Below are 20189 nucleotides of genomic sequence, written 5' to 3' on the forward strand. Positions count from 1 at the left end.
TAGAGCGCTAGCCTTGAGCTGAAGAGCTGAGGGACAGAGTTCAGGTCCCATGACCGGACCCCCCCCAAAAAAAAAAATCAAAGAAAAAGTCAGAGCTGGGCGCTGGTGGCTCATGTCTGTAATCCTAAGTACTCAGGAGGCTGAGATCTGAGGATGGTGGTTCAAAGCCAGCCCAGGCAGGAAAGTCTGTGAGACTCATATCTCCAGTAAACCACCAGAAAATCAGAAGTGGCTCTGTGGCTCAAGAGATAGAGTGCTCACCTTGAGCTGAAAAGCTGAGGGACAGCACCCAGGCCCAGAGTTTAAGGCCTATGACTGACAAAAACAAACAAACAAACAAATAAGTCAGTTACAGGGGCTGGGAATGAGGCTTAGTGGTAGAGTGCTTGCCTAACATGCATGAAGCCCTGGATTCGATTGCTCAGTACCAACCACATCAACAGAAAAAAACAGAAGTAGAGTGCTAACTTTGAGCAAAAGAAACTAAGAGGGTGCCAAGGCTCTGAGTTCAAGCCCCAGGACTGGCAAAAAGAAAAAAGAACAAAGAAAATCCAGATAGTTAAACAAATGTAACATTCAAACTCAAAGATAGACACATAGCAAAACATGAATTTTTCATATTTCTTGTCTGTTTATATGTGTATATTTATATGGACTTTTCTACAAGAAGCTTCTTTAAGTCTGTGAAGGTTTTGCTTCCTTCTAAAGACCTTACATGGTGAAGGCTCTTCAAGTTCAAGATGATCATAGTTTGGCGTAGCAGGAAGTCCCAAGACAGATACCTGGCATCTGGAGTGATTGTCTCTACTGACTGATTATTCTAGAATTTACAGAACTTTCGTAGGCTGCTGGCTTACCCTTCCTCTGTTAAGAAAACTAGGGTATGGCTTGGTGGCAAGTCCCATGTTTCTGCTGGGTTATTGAGAGGCCAAAGACCTTTCTATAGCCACTACTTAGGTATGGCTGCTACGTGGTTTAACTGCAATTTGCAATCTTCTCTATCTCCTGGTATTGCTGCCCACCACACTTCTCCAACCTTTGGCTTCTAAGCTACAGCATAGCTTCTTCTTCTCCTTCTCCTTCTCCTCCTTCTTCTTCTCCTCCTTCTTCTTCTCCTCCTTCTTCTTCTCCTCCTTCTCCTTCTCCTTCTCCTCCTTCTCCTTCTCCTTCTCCTTCTCCTCCTTCTCCTTCTCCTTCTCCTTCTCCTTCTCCTTCTCCTTCTCCTTCTCCTTCTCCTTCTTCTTCTTCTTCTTCTTTTTTTTTGTTGGTCATGGATCCTGAACTCTGGGCCTGGGCACTGTCCCTCAGCTTTTCAGCTCAAGACTGGTGCTCTACCACTTGAGACACAGCGCCACTTCTGGCTTTTTCTGTTTATGTGGTGCTGAGGAATTGAACCCAAGGCCTCATGTATGTGATGCTAGCATTGTACCACTGAGCCATCTTCCCAGACTTAAACTTTTCTTCTGGTTACAGTCAGGTGCTCTGTCTTCCCCTCACACACCTCTTGCAACTGATTTATACCCTAGATTGATGGCAGTTTCTGGTGAGTTGTTAAGCTGTGAATGCTTCTTGTCCCTGGGTTCCACAGAAACTTTCTTAAGATTGGACTCTCTGTTGCTTCCTGGAATATGGAGAGAAACAGAATACATTAGTTTCCCCAGGACAACTTTTTTTTTTTTTTTTTTTTTTTTTTGCCGGTCATGGGGCTTGAACTCAGGGCCTGGGCACTGTCCCTGAGCTATTTTCCTCAAGGCTAGTTAGTGCTTTACCACTTTGAGCCACAGTGCCACTTCCGGTTTTCTGGTGGTTAATTGGAGATAAGAGTATCAAAGCCAATCCTCAGATCTCAGCCTCCTGAGTAGCTAGGATTAAAATTGCCACAGCAACTTCTCCCAGCAAATTAGTCAATATCACTGGATGCTGGGAATTTAAACTTGTAATCCTAGTTACTCAGGAGGCTGAGATCTGAGGATCATGGTTCAAAGCCACCCTGGGCAGGAAAGTTCCTGAGACTCTTATCTCCAATTAACTACCAGAAAATTGGAAGTAGAGCTGCGGCTCAAAGTGCTTGGAGTGCTAGCTTTAAGCAAAAAAGCTCAGGAACAGTGCTCAGGCCCTGAGTTCAAGCTCCAAAAACAGAAAAGAAAAAAAAAAAGTCATGGGCTGGGAAGGTGGCTCAGTGATAGAGTGCTTGCCTTGCATGCCTGAGGCCCTGGGTTCGATTCCTCAGCACCACATAAGCAAAAAGAAAAAAGCCGGAAGTGGCGCTGTGGCTCAAGTGGTAGAGCACTAGCCTTGAGCTGAAGAGCTGAGGGACAGTGCCCAGGCCCAGAGTTCAGGCCCCACGACCGGACCCCCAAAAAAAAAAAAAAGAAAAAAAAATCTACAAAAAAAAAAGTCATTTCCACCAAATTCCCAGTGCTCAGGATAAGATTTATAGTTTGTGTGCTTTTCAGGAATCTGAATTTGACCATTCCTTTGGTGGGACCAGCTGATTTTAGCCGGTGTTGTTGGTCCCGCCCCTGGTCTGGAGAGCTGAGCATGTGCTTCAAACTCCTTGCACATTTCTTCTGCTGTGATTGCTTCTCTTATTTCCTGGGTCCTCTAAGACTTCTTGTGGTTTCTTCCACTCTTTCCCTCCTCAAATTTTGCTTATTTTTGTGCATTGGCTTCTCCTCATTCATGGAGTGAGAATGATAAGTGCTTTCACTGTGTCATCTTGCTTTGATTCTTTGCGAGGTTCTCTCTCTCTTTTTTAAAAATCTTGATTAGAAAAAATAAAAATGAAATTCACCATGAAATCCATCTAGGTCAAGTACACTGAAATCATACAATATGGGGGGGCATGTGACATGCTCTTTTCACTTAGCACAGTATTTCTGAGTTTTATCCATGAAGTACTATGTATCAGCACTTCATTCCTTTTCATTACTATAAATAATATGCCAATGTATAGACAAGAATATTTTTTTTTTGGTCGGTCATGAGGCTTGAACTCTGGGCTTGGGCGCTGTCCCTGAGCTCTTCAGCTCAAGGCCAGCGCTCTACCACTTGAGCCACAGCGCCACTTCCGGTTTTCTAGTGGTTTATTGGAGATAAGAGTCTCTGGAGGGCTGGGAAGGTGGCTCAGTGGTAGAGCGCTTGCCTTGCATGCCTGAGGCCCTGGGTTCGATTCCTCAGCACCACATAAGAAAAAAGAAAAGGGGCTGGGAAGGTGGCTCAGTGGTAGAGTGCTTGCCTTGCATGCATAAGGCCCTGGGTTCGATTCCTTAGCACCACATAAGCAAAAAGAAAAAAGCCGGAAGTGGCGCTGTGGCTCAAGTGGTATAGCACTAGCCTTGAGCTGAAGAGCTGAGGGACAGCGCCTAGGCCCAGAGTTCAAGCCCCACGACCGGACCCAAAAAAAAAAAAAAGAAAAAAGAAAAAAGCTGGAAGTGGTGCTGTGGCTCAAGTGGTAGAGCGCTAGCCTTGAGCTGAAGAGCTGAGGGACAATGCCCAGGCCCAGAGTTCAGGCCCCATGACTGGACACCCCCCCCCCCAAAAAAAAAGAGTCTCATGGACTTTCCTGCCAGGACTGGCTTTGAACCGTGATCCTCAGATCTCAGCCTCCTGAGTAGCTAGAATTATAGGCATGAGCCACAGGCACCTGGCTCAAGCATACATTTTGTCTATGCATTCTTCAGCTGATGGATTTTTCAGTTATATGCTTCTTTCACTATATGTGAACTTGTATACTATTACTTATAAACTGTGATAAAGTCAAGATGCTTTCTCAGTAGCATATTCCTGAAGGGTCTGAGCCTCTTGGTCATGGTTTTGCTGCAAATGCATTTGGTTACTATCAGCATGGCATCAGCATGGCCCCTTTTGGGCCCTACCTATCCCCTGACATCTAGACTGCTGCTGCTTCTTTTTATCCTTGCTGGTTCTGGGGCTTAAACTCTGGGCCTGGGCAATGTCCCTGAGCTTTTGTACTTAAGGGTAGTGCTCTACCACTTGGTAATTAATTGGAGATAAGTATCATACTGGCTTTTCTGCCCAGGCTAGCTTTGAATCTCAATCCTCAGATCTCAGCCTCTCAAGAAGGTAGGATTACAGGTGTGAACCACTGGTGCCTGGCTTCTAGGCTTCTTCTTTACAGAATCCATTATTTAGCAGCAGTAACTTCTTACTTTTTCTACAGTTGTACTGACAAGAGGAGCTCAAAATGACTATGAGACAGCTATAGCTTCAATTATTGTAGTCCTTACTAGTGGCTGATAGAAGTATCCATGCTGGGCTGGTAAGTTGGCTCAGTGGTAGAGCGCTTGCCTTGCATGCCTGAGGCCCTGGGTTCGATTCCTCAGCACCACATAAGCAAAAAGAAAAAAGCCAGAAGTGGCACTGTGGCTCAAGTGGTAGAGCACTAGCCTTGAGCTGAAGAGCTGAGGGACAGTGCCCAGGCCCAGAGTTCAAGCCCCATGACTGGACCCCCCCCGCAAAAAAAGAAAGAAACATCCTTGCTATACAACTATGGAAATCATAGAATCATAAAAATGTGCCAGGTGCCAGTGGCTCACACCTGTAATCCTAGCTACTCAGGAGGCTGAGATCTGAGGATCACAGTTTGAAGCCAGCCTGGGCAGAAAAGACTGTGACACTCTTATCTCCAACAAAAACTACTTAGAAATAACCAGAAGTGGCGTGTGTAGCTCAAGTGGTAGAGTGCTAGCCTTCAGCACAAAAAGGCTCAGGGACAGAGTCCAGGCCCTGAGTTCAAGCCCCAGTACTAGCAAAAAAAAAAAAAAAGAATAAAGGTGCTGGGAAGGTGGCTCAGTGGAAGAGTGCTTGCCTTGCATGCATGAGGCCCTGGGTTCTATTCCTCAGCACCACATAAGCAGAAAAAGCCAGAAGTGATGCTGTGGCTCAAGTGGTAGAGTGCTAGCCTTGAGCTGAAGAGCTGAGGGACAGTGCCCAGGCCCAGAATTCAGGTCCCATGATCAGAAAAAAAGAAAGGAATAAAATTGTGATGGTGGGAAATACAAATTACCCAGGAAGGATGGTGATAAATTCTCTCCAACTTCCAATCTTTGATCCCTAGAACTATCTAGGAGAAATGAAAATGAAAGGATTCACTGAGATCTGTCAATACATACATATAATTATTATTTCCATTCAACTCCAACTCCATTCTTTTCTTTTTTAATTTCTAGGGCTGAGACCAAGACTCAAATTTAATACCTGTAGCTGCTTTTGCTCATTGGCTAACACTCTACCAACTGAGCCATATCTCCAACTTAAGTCAATTCTTAAATTTTCTCCACTCTGATAATGTGTAGCATGAGGACTCTGCTACCTGGTTTCCCTGACTCAGTTCCTGTGTTTTTGTTAGGTTCTGCTAAAAGGTGACTGGAAGGATTTTTTTTCTTCCTTCCTTCCTTCCTTCCTTCCTTCCTTCCTTCCTTCCTTCCTTCCTTCCTTCCTTCCTTCCTTCCTTCCTTCCTTTCTTCCTTCCTTCCTTCCTTCCCTCCTTCCTTCCAGCAGTCTTGGGCTTGAACTCAGAGGCCTGGGGAATGTCCCTGAGCTTCTTTTGCTAAGGCTAGTGGTCTACCACTTGAGCCACAGTGCCATTTCTGGCTTTTTCTGAGTAGTTTATTAGAGATAAAAGTCTCAGCCAGGCGCCCTTGGCTCATGCCTGTAATCCTAGCTACTCAGGAGGCTGAGATCTGAAGATCATAGTTCAAAGCCAGCCTAGACAGGAAAGGCCTTGAGACTCTTATCTCAATAAACCACTCAGAAAACTGGAAGTAGAGCTGTGGCTCAAGTGATAGAGTGCTAGCCTTGAGCTAAAGTGCTCAGGGACAGCACTCAGGCCCAGAGCTCAAGCCCCATGACCAACAAAAACAAAAACAAAAGTCTCACTGACTGTGCCAGCTGGTTTCAAACCACAACCCTTAGATCTCAGCCTCCTGAGTAGCTAGGATTATAGGCATGAGCCACAGGCTCCTGGCTTTTTGTTTGTTCTGTTCTGTTACTCTGTCACTTAGTGGAAGTTGTTTCCCGCCTTTAGGCTGCTGTACTCTGAGAACCAGGCTGGAGAAAACCTTGCAGAGAAATGAGCACACAGAAATGCACACAGCTCTTGCTGCTGCCTATTGTTAATACTGCATTGTTTCAGTGTTCTCTTCTTCATTGCTATTGATTGACAGATTGATCTGGCAGTACTGGGAAATGAATCTGGGCATCATGCTTGCTAAGCAAGCACCTTACCTCCTCATGGCTCTTTCAGCTCTTTTAGTCCTCCAACCCCTGAGGATACAATTTTCTGTATTTATATCCCCTCTAATTGAGATGATACACAAAATTACACACAAAGTAACAGATATAATGTAGAACAGATACATTGTGACATAAGTTTATATTGGAATAGTATAGAAAGAAAGCAGATCTTCCAAACCAATACAGAAATAATCATACTTGTATACATAAAGTATGATTTCACTTCTATAAAGTTTAAACACTGAAAAAGTATTCAAATGTATGCTATACTAGGGTTTGAACTCAGGGCCTTGCTAAATAGGCAGTCTATCACTTGAGCCACACATCCATCCAGTCCTATGTTTTTATTGTTGAACACACAGGTGATAAAACTATAAAGAAAAGCAAGGAAATAGTTATAATGATATGACAAAGAACAAATAAGCCACTCTTCCTGATCTGAGATTTACCTCAGGGCTGGAGGTACAGCTCAGTAGTATGGTGTTTGCCTAGTGTGGGTGAGGCCCTGGGTTCCATGTCAGTACTACAGAAAAGAAAAAAAAATCTACCATTTCACAACTTTCTATAAAGCTACAATTTTCAAAAATGTATGACACTGGCATAAAATAGGCTTGTAAACCAAAAGAATTGAACAGAATTCAAATATAAAAAACTCACATATATGACCAAATGATTGCTGATGTTCACAAGATCATTCAGCAGTGAAAGGACAGCCTTCTCAACAAATGGCGTGGAAAACAGGGTGTCCCCATGCAAAACTGAACCCTAAACTGACATCATTTCCAAAACTTAATTCAAAATGGATCACCTTTAAGGTCATAAGACCTTAAACTCTAAGAAAAGCAGGGTATTGGTGGCTCGTTCCTGTAATCCTAGTTACTTAGGAGGCTGAGATCTGAGGACTGTGGTTTGAAGCCAGGCCAAACAAGAAAACTCTTATCTCCAGTTAACTACCAAAAAAGCAAGGAAGTGGAGCTGGTGCTCCACTGGCTGGACACTAGCCTTGAGTACAAAAGCTCAGGCACAGCACCAGGGCACTGAGTGTAAGCTCCAGGATCAGCACCAAAATAAAAAAGAAAACAAACACTTTAAAAAATGATATCCACGGGCTGGGAAGGCGGCTCAGTGGTAGAGTGCTTGCCTTGAGCTGAAGAGCTGAGGGACAGCGCCCAGGCCGAGTTCAAGCCCCACGACCGACAAAAAAAAAAAAAAAAAAAAAAAAAAGAATATTTAAGGAGGGGCTGGGAAGGCGGCTCAGTGGTAGAGTGCTTGCCTTGCACGCATGAGGCCCTGGGTTTGATTCCTCAGCACCACATAAGCAGAAAAAGCCGGAAGTGGTGCTATGGCTCCAGTGGTAGAGCACTAGCCTTGAGCTGAAGAGCTGAGGGACAGCGCCCAGGCCCAAAGTTCAGGCCCAACCAACCCCCCACCCCCCCAAAAAAAGATATCCACGGGGCTGAGAAGGTGGCTCAGTGTAGAGTGCTTACCTTGCATGCATGAGGCCCTGGGTTCAATTCCTCAGCAGAAAAAGCCAGAAGTGGCACTGTGGCTCAAGTGGTAGAGTGCTCACCTTGAGATGAAGAGGTTAGGGACAGTGCCCAGGCCCAGAGTTCAGGCCCTACTACCAAAAAAAAAAAAAAAAAAATATCCAGAATATATAGAGAATTCCTAAAAACTCAGTAGCAAAGAGGGGAAAAAAAGGAAACTAATTTAAACTGGGCACCATTTTAATCCTGGAGCAGTTTGAATAGAGATGGAGCAGTTGCAGTGGGGAATTAAGAGAGCAATATGGAGACCAAAGTCCGCAGGGAAGCCAGACCATGCCTTCATTTCCAACTTCCAACGTTAGTTTCTTTCTTTTTTTTTTTTTTTTGCCCGGTTGTGGGGCCTGAACTCTGGGCCTGGGCGCTGTCCCTCAGCTCTTCAGCTCAAGGCTAGCGCTCTACCACTTGAGCCACAGCGCCACTTCCAGCTTTTTTCTTTTTTCCTTATATGGTGCTGAGGAATCGAACCCAGGGCCTCAGGCTTGCAAGGCAAGCGCTCTACCACTGAGCCACCTTCCCAGCCCCATTAGTTTCTTTTTAGTTTAATTTTTAGAATTTGTTTTTATTATAGAGGTGATATACAGATGGGTTACATTTACATGTGTCAGCTAATGAGTATATTTCCTTTTGTACAGTGTCATCTGTTCCCTCATTCTGTCCCATTCCCTCCATCTGCACCCACGAGTTGGATAGTTCACTTTTATCAATGTCCAGGGCATTCCACTGCTGCACTTTTTCATAATTTTTCCTCAGATTATGTGCCCTCCTCCCACCATCCTGCAGAATTTGTACACGAATACACCATACATAAGGGAAAAAAATACAGAATCATCAGAAAAAGAAAAAAAATCTTTTGTTTCCATATCTTTCAAATTCATTTTAGTATGTATCTTATTTTATATAAATATGAAGAAGTGCTTAGGCATTGTACCTTTGTGATTCTGATAGAGAATTTATTAAAGGAGTTATTAACTAGGTATAAAGTTAAGTAAATAAAAGGTAACAACTATTCATGGAGATAGTTGGAAACAGCCATCAACACTGGCTGGAGGAACAAAGGAATGAAATTGGAATAATTTAAAATATATACACTTACAAGCGAGGCTTCGCAGAGCTAAAATTCCAGCATTTGGGGATGGGACACTGCTCTTTCTTGGTGCTAAGGTCTCTGAGCTTGCAGAAGTCCTGGGTCCTAGAAGAGAAGGCCTAGTGATGAGGCTGGCTCTTGCAGATGTTGATATAACTATCTCAGGGGCTGCTACAGAACTGTTGCTAGAATGATGACTACTCGGGTAGGAAGGTCCTTCCTCTAGTCTTGCTGGGCCTACCAGGGCAAAGTAGAAATGTGGGCTTCAGGGTCTCAACCTTGCACTGGGAAGGGAAGTATGTTAGGGTCGATTCGGAGCTCCAAGGCAATGGCTTTCTTTGGAAGTTTCCTAGATTCCCAAGTTCCTAGTAATTATTTCTTCTTCTGCAGGTTGGCTTTGCCACAGGTGAGCACTGTGGTCAGAGGAGACAGATTGAGATGGCCAGAGACCAACCAGGCAAGTACATGACTTAGACTGGAGTGAGTATTTGGAGAGATGGAGGAGAGGCCAATGGACAATATTTATGTCTTTTTTTTTGGTAGCCAGCCTTTGTTACTGAGTCACCTTCACTGCTCTATATTTCAGTGGCTTTGTTTGGAAAAGAGCTTCTGACCTTTCTTTATATTCAGATCTACCCCTCCCTTTGAGAGAAACAGTTTCAAACAGTTTAAAGAGCTTTTTCAACCAGTTAGTTTCATAGGACCTCCTGAGGGTGATGGTACCAAGCAGCAAGGCTGGCGGCCAAGGGGTTAACCAACAGGCCTGTGGTGGCTGCCACTCCTCTATTACCTGGGCGTGGGCAGCTCTAAGGTGGGTAAAGACACCAAGGTCTTTACTTTAGCTGCCGGTACTCTGGAGTCCTCTGTGCCTGTCATTCCAGGCCCTGGACTAAGATGGTTTGTTCTGAGCTCCCATCCTCCACCCTAGGAGAGGTTGTTTTGTCTGATTAACGCAGACAAGTCCACTCCAGGCACAGACAGCTACATTCGATCCTTAGCCCCCAGGGTTAGCACGCAAGGCCCCTTGAGCTGTCTGAACACAACCCCAGCCTCGCAAGGAACGTTGAGGCTGAGTGGGTGGGGGGGTCGGGGCTGAGATGAGCACACAGGAGGTGAGGACCTCCATTCCCCAGGCAACAAGGCGAAATCAGAGACAGACACCACGGACCGCAGATCAGAAGCTAAGGAGGCCTAGAGGCTCGGGAGCTCAGGGCCACCTGGCAAGGAGTCTCGAGCCTTGAGTGTGGGGGTGGAGGCAAAGTCTCCGCTCCCTTCCATGTCTGCCTCTCTTGGGGACCCCCCTCTGTTCCCTTTGGAGGCCCCCAGGCCTTCCTCTTCCCTTCCCCCCACACCCTGCACCCTTTGCGATTGGTCCTTGGCCTTCAAGGGGCGGGGCCAGATGCCTCTGACGTCACCAGGCGAGGGGGGCGGGCTGCTGGGGGAGGGGGGTGACAGGCCCCGGCTCAGCACCTCGGAGAGCTCCCTCCCCGGCCTTGTTTTGCTCGGAATCGTTGCCGGGGGAGGGAGCGAGGGGGCCGGGCACCGGGAGTCGGAGGCCGAGAGATGGCTGAGAAGGGGTGGAGGGGCCCTGGAGGGCAGAAGGCCCAGTCGTGATCTGGCGAGGGGACCGGGGCGTTGGGCCGGGTGGGGGTGAGGGGCAGCAGGCGGCAGCAGCAGTGGCTGAACATCTGGATGGAAGCGAGCTTTGTCCAGATCACCATGGCTCTGGGGCTGCCCTCCAAGAAAGCATCTTCCCGCAACGTGGTCGTGGAACGTAGGAACCTGATCACCGTGTGCAGGTGGGCGCCGCTGGCGGGTGGGGGCGCGGTGCTCAGGGAGAGGGGTTGGGGCAGAGGTGGGAAATCTGGACAGAGCATGCCGGCAAAGGATGCCCAGCAGTGGCGAAGAAAATCAAGGGAAGCAAAGCAAAGGGTTAAAAAGAACGCGATCATTGACCCCTTCTCCCAGGCCCAGAACCTGGAGCAGGTTTGAAGTCTGGTGCCCATCTTTAGGCTAAACCAGGCCTCAACCCGGCCTGAGGCCTGCGGTGGGGGGTGGGGGGAAGAAGGGAGGAGGAGAGGGTGGTGAGGAGTGAGAGGGGGAAGGAGAGGATGGAGAGGTGTCTAATTGGCACTGCAGCTTCCTGATGGAACCAGGAAGTGACATTGTGTGTGAGGGGGAGGGGGAGGGATGTCTGGTACCCATGCTGGGGATGGGGGCTGAGTGGACAAGGGGAATCCACGAGTGGGGCGTGGGTGAATGCCCTCTAAGTATCCTCACGGCTGCCCCTGTTAGCTGGCTTCTCCGGAATGGGGCTTTCCTGGGAAACTTTCTGATTCTCAACACTGGAGCAGGGATGGTACCCTCCCTCCCACTCTGCAGCCTGTGGCAGGGTCCATTGGCTTTGTGGGCAAAGCTCCTGAGTCTATCCAGTGAAGGTCAAGGGTCATTTCCTTGCCATGGGAAGAACCTAGGCCTACCTGTAAGAAGCCTGGTTTCCCTGGTCAAGCAGTGATTGGCTAGAACCATCAGCCCTTGAGGGTGGGGTTGTAGAAGGGCTGGGAAAATTCACAGCTTTCTTGGGAGGCAGGAAGTGATGTTTCCCACTTCAACCCTGAAGTGCCTCATCCTCCCTGTTCTGCCTCCAGGTCAGGAAACTGCCAGCTGTGCAGGCTCTTTTCCAAACCCCCACTCACATTTGCTTCTCCCTTTAGGAGCCACATGCCAGCTGCCTTTTCCACCTGCAGCCTCCCTGCCTCCCATATTCCCCTGTTATGATAGGGTCCTCTTGGGTGAAGAGCTGTATTATCTTTCCTTGCCCATCCCACTTGCTGGCACACAGAACTCAGCCCTGCTCCTCCTCCCGGGAATCAATGCCCACCTGATGCCCTGGCTCTTGGTGTCCAAAGCTTCTTCCAGGTTCCTGGGCACACACCCAGCCATGCTGTATCTGATTTATAGCATCATAATCCCTAGTGTGTCAGACAGGGCTGTGCTCATCAGCTGTGGGTAAAGATTTGGAATGAGTGCAGCCATGCCCCAGCCCAAAGCACAGCCATGGCTTCTGCCCTTATCACTTTCTAAACTACTGATGTGGTGTAGAGAGAAGATGGCCATAGTTTCTAGCTTTTACTTCAGGTCCTCGCTTTGCAGCTTTGGGGAAGTCTTCTAACTACTCTGGGCCTTGAGTGCCTTAGCAGACCAATTTTAGATGGGAAAAACTACCAGAGAATGGTGATGGTGCACCAGGAGCCCAGACCAGTGTCTGGCACACAGAAACAGCCGGTCCTGCGGATACCCTGTCCTTCTCTTGGCCTTTTTTTTTTTTTTAAACTCACTATTGGCTATTGATCCCAGGACCTCACACATAAATAAGCGCTCTGCTACCTGAGTCCTACCCAGTCCCCATTCTTGGCTCTTGACCTCCCCAGGTTCCTCTCAATGATTTTGCTTGCTAGGATAGCTGGGGGTGTGGAGGAGGGGACTTCCCTTGGCCCAGGCTAGAGAAGCAGAGGTTCAGGTAGACTGGAGGCAGCTCAGAGCTGGCAGGGGGCACAAGAGATTAAATTTTAGGGGATTAGGGACATAACAACAGTCAGAAACCCTGGGGGCCCCTGATACCTCATCACCATCATGTGGTTTGCCTTGGGCTCCCAGAACAGCTCCCTTTAGCAGGCCGAGGGCTCCCTTGGGGCCTGGCCTCACTATCTCCATGGTAACACACAGCAGCAACTGCACCTCCTAAGAGGGAGCATACCCTGGGGCTCCTGGGGTTCTGAGCAGCTCTGCAGCACTCCTGAGAACAGATACCAGCTGGCAGCCATTCTGACTTACCCCATGCCTCCATTGAGGTCTGACCCAGATGACCTGAGGAAATCAAGTTGTAGGGATTGTATAATGAAGCCCAGATAATGTCCTAACCACTAGCTTCCTTCTGGCAGAGTCAGCTTTCTCATTACTGGCTCAGCTCAGCTCCTCTCCACTCTGGCCCAGCAGCCCATGCACCCTTTCTCTCTTTCCTAACTAGGATCTGAATCAAAATGTACTGAGGCCAGTGCTATTATTCCTGTTTGCACCCAGGGAGACTGGATTAGTACCTAAGAGGCTGCCTCTCCTGTGCCCCTGGCTCTGATAAACCAGAACTACTCTAAGCCCAAAGGGAAGGCGGGGGCATAGGCTTGGTTTTGTCATTGCCCAAGAGCTTTAGGGGTCAGTGCTGTAGGGCTGGAGGCTTTCAGAGTGGAGGACAGAGGTAGAGCAGGCAAAGGATGCTCAGGGCCTAAGTCATTGTGACAGCCACCAAGAGGCCATGAGATGTAGCTGCAAGAGCAAGGGATTTGGAATAGGATCTAGCTCTTGACTCCTCAAGGCTGTGACTCTGAACAGACAGTCAACCTCATAGGCCTCCATCTCTGTGAAATGGAGATGGTAGTGGCACTAAAATCTGTTTCCCAATCTGGTGCAGGTGGTTCCTCCCTGTACTCCTAGCTACTCAGGAGGCTGAGATCTGAAGATCATGGTTCAAAGCCAGCCCAGGCAAGATAGTCCATCAGTCTCTTATCTCCAATTAACCACACACACACACACACACACACACACAAAAGATGTGGAGCTGTGGCTCAAGTAGTAGAACATTAATCTTGAGCTAAAAAGCTCAGGGACAGTGCCTCAGCTCAGAATTCAAGCCCCAGGACCTGAAAAATAATCTATTTCCTGTGGCTGTGGTGTGGGGTTGGATACATGTCAGATGTAATACTGGACCATCACAGGGCTTGATAAACCATGGAAGAATAAAAGCACAGTTCCAAACATCTCCCAACACCCTTAGCTTGCATGGTTCTGCTCTGCCACACACAACAGGACAATGGAGGGAATTTTAGGAGTGTCTTCACCCATTACTCACTGCACTACAGGGAGGGCAAGATTGCAAGGGCAGGGACTGCAGCGGGAGTGGAAGGCTTGGAGCAGGGTTGGAGAGAGTGACAGGGGCTGCTTGGCTCCAGCCCCTCAAGCCCATTTGCTTCCCTTGGCTCCCTTCCTTCCTGAGAAGCCAGCATCCGGGCCCTCAAGGCCCTTCCAGGAATCTTCTGCCAATGCCCCTTTCCACCCAGTATGTGTGCCAGACTCACACCCTGCACCCCCTCCCTCCCTGCTCTGCACCGCCTGGTTCTGGGCAGCTGGTGTGTGGGTGGCCAAGCCCAGAGAAAGAATGAAGGGAGAGATCCGTGAGCCTAGAGCCCACCTGTCCAACCATGTATGCCCACGCTCTGTGTGGGCATGCTCTATCTCACATGCCCTGGCACAGGTGACCACCCCATCCTAGAGGAACAGTTATTCCAGAAGACAACTCAGGGCAAGAGCACAAGCTGCTTTCTGACTTTTGGTTGATGATTGACTCACATAAGGAGAATGTGGCTGTAGGGTGCTCTAACAGGAAGGGGCTTGGGGATAATTCCCAAGATGTTTTTTGTTTCATCCCTTCTCATCCCTTGTTTCTGAATCTTCCTTTCTCTGGCTGTCACCTCATTTGTCACCTACTTTGTCAATTAGTCTTTCACCTGTCCCCCCCCCCCACTCCACCAAGCATGGGATTTCCATGGCCATTCTAAGTCTCACCAATCTTCCCACCACATCCATGCCCTTCATGATCTCTTCTCTGCCAGACACCCTTCCTCTACCACACCTCTCTGTCTTCTCACCACCATCTCTCCAACCCCTCGACCAGGTTCTCTGTGAAAACCTTGTTGGAGAAGTATACGACAGAGCCCATCGATGACTCATCAGAGGAGTTTGTTAACTTTGCAGCCATTTTGGAGCAGATCCTCAGTCACCGTTTCAAAGGTGAGTCTGGATTTCTGTCCCCCACCAACCCCATTGCCTACCCCTTCCAACTTTCAGCCTTTACCTCCCATCACACCCATTCTGATATCCTCTATAGTTTTCTTTATTGTGTGTGCTGGTGCTGAGGTTTAAACTCAGAGCCTCTTGCTTGGCTTTTTGACTCAAGCCTGGCACTCTACCATGTATACCACACCTTCACTTCTGGCATTTTGGTGGGTAATTGGAGATAAGAGTCTCACAGACTTTCCTGCCTGGGCTGGTTTTGAACTGCCATCCTCAGATCCCATCCTTCTGAGTAGCTAGGATTACAGGCATGAACCACCAGTGCCCCTTCTTCCAGAGGTTTCTGAATCCCATCACTAACTCTTGGCCCCAATTCTGGGCCATGTACAGAAACAAAAGCACAAAGCTAAGAGGGGAGGGCCTCTGTCCATAGCCCCATTGATGGCATATAAATGTATGGTGTCTATTCTCTGCTTGCTGTGTGTTTGGGTTTGGGGAGCTGGTATATGTATGAATGACAGCTTACACTGAATGCATGTGAGTGCCTCATTGCACTCACCCTCTCCAAACTCCCTGGTCGTGCTGAGCCTCCTCCCTGCCCTGGCTCAGCCTGTGCCCCAGCAGGTCCAGTGAGCTGGTTCAGCTCAGATGGGCAGCGGGGCTTCTGGGACTATATCCGACTGGCCTGCAGCAAAGTGCCCAACAACTGTGTGAGCAGCATTGAGAACATGGAGAACATCAGTACAGCCCGAGCCAAGGTAGGGCCCATGATGGGCAGGACTAAGCAATGCTCCCTGCTCTGGACACAGGAGGTCCCCCCCCACCCTCAACACTGGGGAGAAGTGCTGGACATATGGACCTATGGGACATCAGGTAAAGGTGAATGTGCTTTCCAGGGCCGGGCATGGATCCGGGTGGCACTGATGGAGAAGCGCATGTCAGAATACATCACCACAGCTCTGCGGGACACCCGGACTACCAGGTCAGACTTCTTGGGAGAGCAGTGTGTGTTCACTGCCTACCTAGACTGCAAGTCCCAGCATACACTTCTAGTTTCCTTCTTTGGGATCATTCATGGGTCACCCTGGGCCCTGAAGTCCTGACACACACTTTCCAGCACCCTCACCACCTCTTCCAAAGCAAAGTCTAGTGCTATTACCTGCTATCATTGCTAATCCTGCTCCTATCATGCCCAATCTATGCTCAGACTCACTTCTGAACAAGCCTCAGTTATGTACCATTTTGTTGTTGGTCTTGTGCCCTGACCTACAACACTCAGCCCTGACCTACAACACTCAGCACTGCCACTCCAAACAGTGGTAGTTGTTTTGTACTTGCTTCCCAAGATCGTAGTGCCAACATGCAGAGCATCAGTGCCCAACTGTGGGTTCACAGGGAAGCTGGATCCCTAGCATCAGGACCCAGGACCCCAGGTCATAATGGGGAGCTGTCTGGGATGGGAGAGGGAATGTACCAGCACTTCCCACACGGTCACACACAACCTGATTTTAATTAATTTTTTGAGTATCTACTGTGTGCTAAGCACTAATGACTAAGACTTGTTTTCTGGCTTAAAGGACCAGGCTGACCCAGTTCTTTGTTGGATGGGGTGGCTCAAAGGAAAATCGAGAGTCTCTTTTCAAGGGATAGGTGTTCTAGTCGGTGGGGGACATAGGCACTAGCTCATTAGCAGGGCAGGTGAAGTTCTGGGCAGAGGGCTCTTGGGTGTTGCTGCCCTCACCTCCCCATCCCGCACAGGCGATTCTACGACTCCGGAGCCATCATGCTGCGGGAGGAAGCCACTCTCCTCACTGGGATGCTGATCGGACTGAGCGCCATCGACTTCAGGTGGGGTCTGCGTGGTGCGGGGGGAAGGGGGGAAAAGGCTGCCGTCCCATCCACTGCCCCTACCTCTCGCTGCCTCCCCTAACGCATGGCTTTTCTACCCCAGTTTCTGTCTAAAGGGAGAAGTCCTGGATGGGAAGACCCCCGTGGTCATTGATTACACGCCCTACCTAAAGTTCACCCAGAGGTAAGTAGCCCCACTGTGGCGGTGAGATGGGGAGGAGCAGAGCAGAGCATCCTCGGGAGGTGGGGCCTGTCATAGGGCGGGGTCTATCGTGGGGGCGTGGCCAGGTCATGGGCGACGACGTGGCTGTGGGCGGGGCTTGTCGGGCGGGGCCAGCCCCACCTACTGCTCCCGCCCAAGCTATGACTACCTGACGGACGAGGAGGAGCGGCACAGTGCCGAGAGCAGCACGAGTGAGGATAACTCTCCCGAGCACCCCTACCTGCCTCTCGTCACCGACGAGGACAGCTGGTACAACAAGTGGCACAAGATGGAGCAGAAGTTCCGCATTGTGTACGCGCAGAAGGTGCTCACTGCGCGGCCGGGTGCGCGGGGCGCGGGGCGGGGATGAGCGGGCCGGGGTCACCGCTGGGACTCGCCTTTGGTTCCCGGGCTGAGCCGGCCCCCCGCAGGGCTACCTGGAGGAGCTGGTGCGTCTGCGCGAGTCACAACTGAAGGACCTGGAGGCCGAGAACCGGAGGCTGCAGCTGCAGCTGGAGGAGGCCGCAGCCCAGAACCAGCGCGAGAAGCGGGAGCTCGAAGGCGTGATCTTGGAGCTGCAGGAGCAGCTGTGAGCCGCCGCCTGCCCTGACCTCTGACCCCGGTGAACCCCATCATCACTCCATTACTGGCATCACTGACATTAACACCCAGCTCACCGAACCCCTCGCCTCTGCCCCAATCAATACGCTGGTAGCGGCTTCCAAACACTCTCAACTGGGTACCTTCCGTTTCCCGACATCACGAGCGCACTGTCCATTGCTGCAGGGCCATCCCTCACTACCCACCAAGGATTCCCTCCAGCAGCCATCCCAAATGACTCAGGCCATTCCACTGCCTCCTCTAACTCCTGACATTAACGTGCTAACAATCCGTCATTGCTCTATCCCAGGTGCCTCCTCCATTGTCTGCCAGCCCTCCCCCCTCTTTGAGATGGACTCCCACTAGCACCAGGCCTCCAATTCACGATCCCTCTGCCTTAGCCACCCAAGTAGTGGGACTGCAGGCATGCTCTACCTTGTCTTCCCATTTTTTTTTGCTACTCAGGGTTCCTGTCTAGCCCCCAAGTCTCCCCTGTTGCTGCTGCCTCTCCCTGCCAGGCCTGACCCCCCATCCCCTCCCAGGACAGGTCTGATCCCCGGTGACCACGCCCCTCTGGCCCAGGGTTCCAAGGAGCTTATCACCCCCCTGGTCAACCAATGGCCCTCCCTGGGACCATTCAATGGGGCCCAGGGTGCCAGCAACTCCAAGCTCTACAGGAGGTAAGCCCTAGCCAGGCTTGGTTTAGGCCTGAATGCTAGGCCCCCCCGGGAAGAAGGGCCTAGAGGCCGGGGCCTCTGCCTGAACACTTGCTTTTCTGCTCTGTCAGACACAGCTTCATGAGCACAGAGCCGCTGTCAGCCGAGGCCAGTCTGAGCTCAGACTCCCAACGCCTGGGAGAGGGCAAGCGGGACGAGGAGCCCTGGGGTCCCATTGGTGAGCACTCAACACCCCTGCAGCAAGGGTTGAGGCATAACTCTAGGGGGACCAAACCCCCTCTCAACCATGCCTGAGTAGTAGGCTTGAGGTATAAAGGAGAACCCAATATAAACAGCCATCTGTGCCTCCTCTAGCTGGGGCAGTCCATTCAACTCTACTGAGCTCCAATCCTATCTGAAATGGGGTGCTGGTAAAAGCAGTCATATGTTGGCCAATGATACCCTCACATACGCAGGGTAATTTCTCAGCTTAACTGATTTGCTCTTATGCACATTTCCAACTGCTTTCCTGACCATTGTTTCCCCCTTTTCTTTGGCTGCCAGGAAGCTCAGAGCCAAATTAGTGGTTCCCTTGAAGCGAGCGAATGCCCAGGACTTCAACGCATGCATTTTGTGTTGACCTCACCCTTGGCTTCAACTTCATTTTTCCCATCCTAATTTTCTTGTGCCTGGATTTGCTGTTTTTATTTTGTTTTGCTTTGGATAACCACACTGTACTGGATGACACTAGATCTTGAGACAAGGCAGGTTTTGGACATGTAACCCATCACAGTGTGTTTCTGATTGTGTCTGTCTCCCCCACCAGACTGTGAGCTCCATGAGGGCAGGGACCATGTCTCATCCATTCTCTGTATTCCCAGTGCTTGGAACAGAGCAAATGCTCAGTGTGTTTAATAAATAGACAATGAGAAGACCTCAGGGGGAGGCAGAGACATAACTGATAATTACAATAGTGTCCCCAGCAGTATGCACGGCACAGGCAGGTGCATAGTCAAGGTTTAATTGAAAATGACACTCTAAAAGGGGCCAAGAAAGTGGGGGGGGGGGGAGAAGGGCTGTTCCTTCATTGCCTGCCCCTGCACCCCCTATGCTCACACACATGCAGTTTGGTTGGCAAGGCCTCACCCACCCTCTCTCCCCAGGGAAGGACCCCACGCCCTCCATGCTTGGCCTCTGCGGCTCTCTGGCCTCCATCCCCAGCTGCAAGTCCCTGGCGAGCTTCAAATCCAACGAGTGCCTGGTGAGCGACAGTCCGGAAGGCAGCCCAGCACTAAGCCCCAGCTGAGGAGCAGCATGGGCAATGCCAGGCCTTCCTGCCAGGGGCCACGGACACCTGCCACTTCTCTTCCAGTCCCAAATCCAGGCCACCCTTCCAAAGAATGCTGCCCACCCCAGGGGTCTCTGCCCTTTGCCTGTTTTTAGAAGGAGGCAGAAGCAGCAAATGGTATGGACAGAGCTGGAGGCAGAGAGGCCACAAGGGAGCTCCCTGGGACGAGTGGCTCCATTCTTTGTTATCCCAATGCCTGGCTGACTCCCTCTAAACTGTCATCTCCCACAGCCTCCTTAGGAGCTGGTGGTCCAGCCTTGTCACCCTTGCTATCCTGCCTCTGGTATGTCCCTGCATACCCTCTGGTTACTCTTTCCTTGGACCCCACATGGGAACTCTGGAGGGGGGGGAAACCAGGCAAATAAAAACCAGAGGATTGAGGGTAGCTTCATCTGTGGAAGGGTGGGGGGAAATCCCACTTTGAGCTCAGCAGAAGGTACTGGAGCTAGTGCCTGAGCTTAGCTATAGTGATGCTGTCAGAACTAGCATGGGCTCTGTGGGAACAGGTGGCGCATTATTCAGAAAGGGGGTTTCTGTATGACATATCTCTATATGGAGTTTGCCCTAATTGGGCCAAGACATGAGGTGCCCCTTTTTGGCACTTAGTACTTGCTTGCTCTAGCACAGGCAGGAAAGGCCAAACCCTTTGGGGGAGAGCTCTGGAGAGAAACTTCCCAGGCCCCAGGCCTGAGTAATTAGGCCGTTTACCTGTCCCTCAGGCACTTCCACAGCTCTGGCTTCTCTGTTGCCACTCTATATGGTCTTCGGGAGATTTCTCACCCTAACCCAATGGGCCTACCCT

At 49.9% G+C, this 20189-nt stretch overlaps 1 protein-coding gene across 6 annotated transcripts; it reads left to right on the forward strand.

The window, feature by feature from the left end:
* Nucleotides 1–10498: 10498 nt before the first annotated feature.
* Nucleotides 10499–19800, forward strand: Rundc3a (RUN domain containing 3A). Of its 6 annotated transcripts, none has more exons than XM_070027855.1 (11): nucleotides 10499–10688; nucleotides 14615–14730; nucleotides 15355–15491; nucleotides 15630–15715; nucleotides 16492–16581; nucleotides 16685–16765; nucleotides 16943–17108; nucleotides 17215–17372; nucleotides 17926–18063; nucleotides 18171–18277; nucleotides 19203–19800. In XM_070027855.1, exons 1-11 carry the CDS (start codon nucleotides 10582–10584, stop codon nucleotides 19343–19345), a joined length of 1329 nt encoding a protein of 442 aa, XP_069883956.1. In that variant the 5' UTR covers nucleotides 10499–10581; the 3' UTR covers nucleotides 19346–19800. The 6 variants fall into 6 exon arrangements, with proteins under 6 accessions (XP_069883956.1, XP_069883955.1, XP_069883957.1 ...); XM_070027854.1 differs by having other exon boundaries at nucleotides 10500–10688; nucleotides 15343–15491; XM_070027856.1 differs by having other exon boundaries at nucleotides 10500–10688; nucleotides 15358–15491.
* Nucleotides 19801–20189: the final 389 nt, after the last annotated feature.

Source organism: Dipodomys merriami, unplaced genomic scaffold (genome assembly GCF_024711535.1).
Source record: "Dipodomys merriami isolate MVZ:Mamm:240054 unplaced genomic scaffold, mDipMer1.0.p SCAF_19, whole genome shotgun sequence".
Lineage (NCBI taxonomy): Eukaryota > Metazoa > Chordata > Mammalia > Rodentia > Heteromyidae > Dipodomys > Dipodomys merriami.

Excerpts from the sequence above, each read along its gene's own strand:
- Rundc3a (XM_070027854.1), top strand. The coding sequence starts at position 10,582 with ATGGAAGCGAGCTTTGTCCAGATCACCATGGCTCTGGGGCTGCCCTCC. Across the intron at positions 14,731-15,342 it reads CCTCAGTCACCGTTTCAAAG|CCTGTGCCCCAGCAGGTCCA; the intron begins GTGAGTCTGGAT and ends GCCCTGGCTCAG. Across the intron at positions 18,278-19,202 it reads GGAGCCCTGGGGTCCCATTG|GGAAGGACCCCACGCCCTCC; the intron begins GTGAGCACTCAA and ends CTCTCTCCCCAG.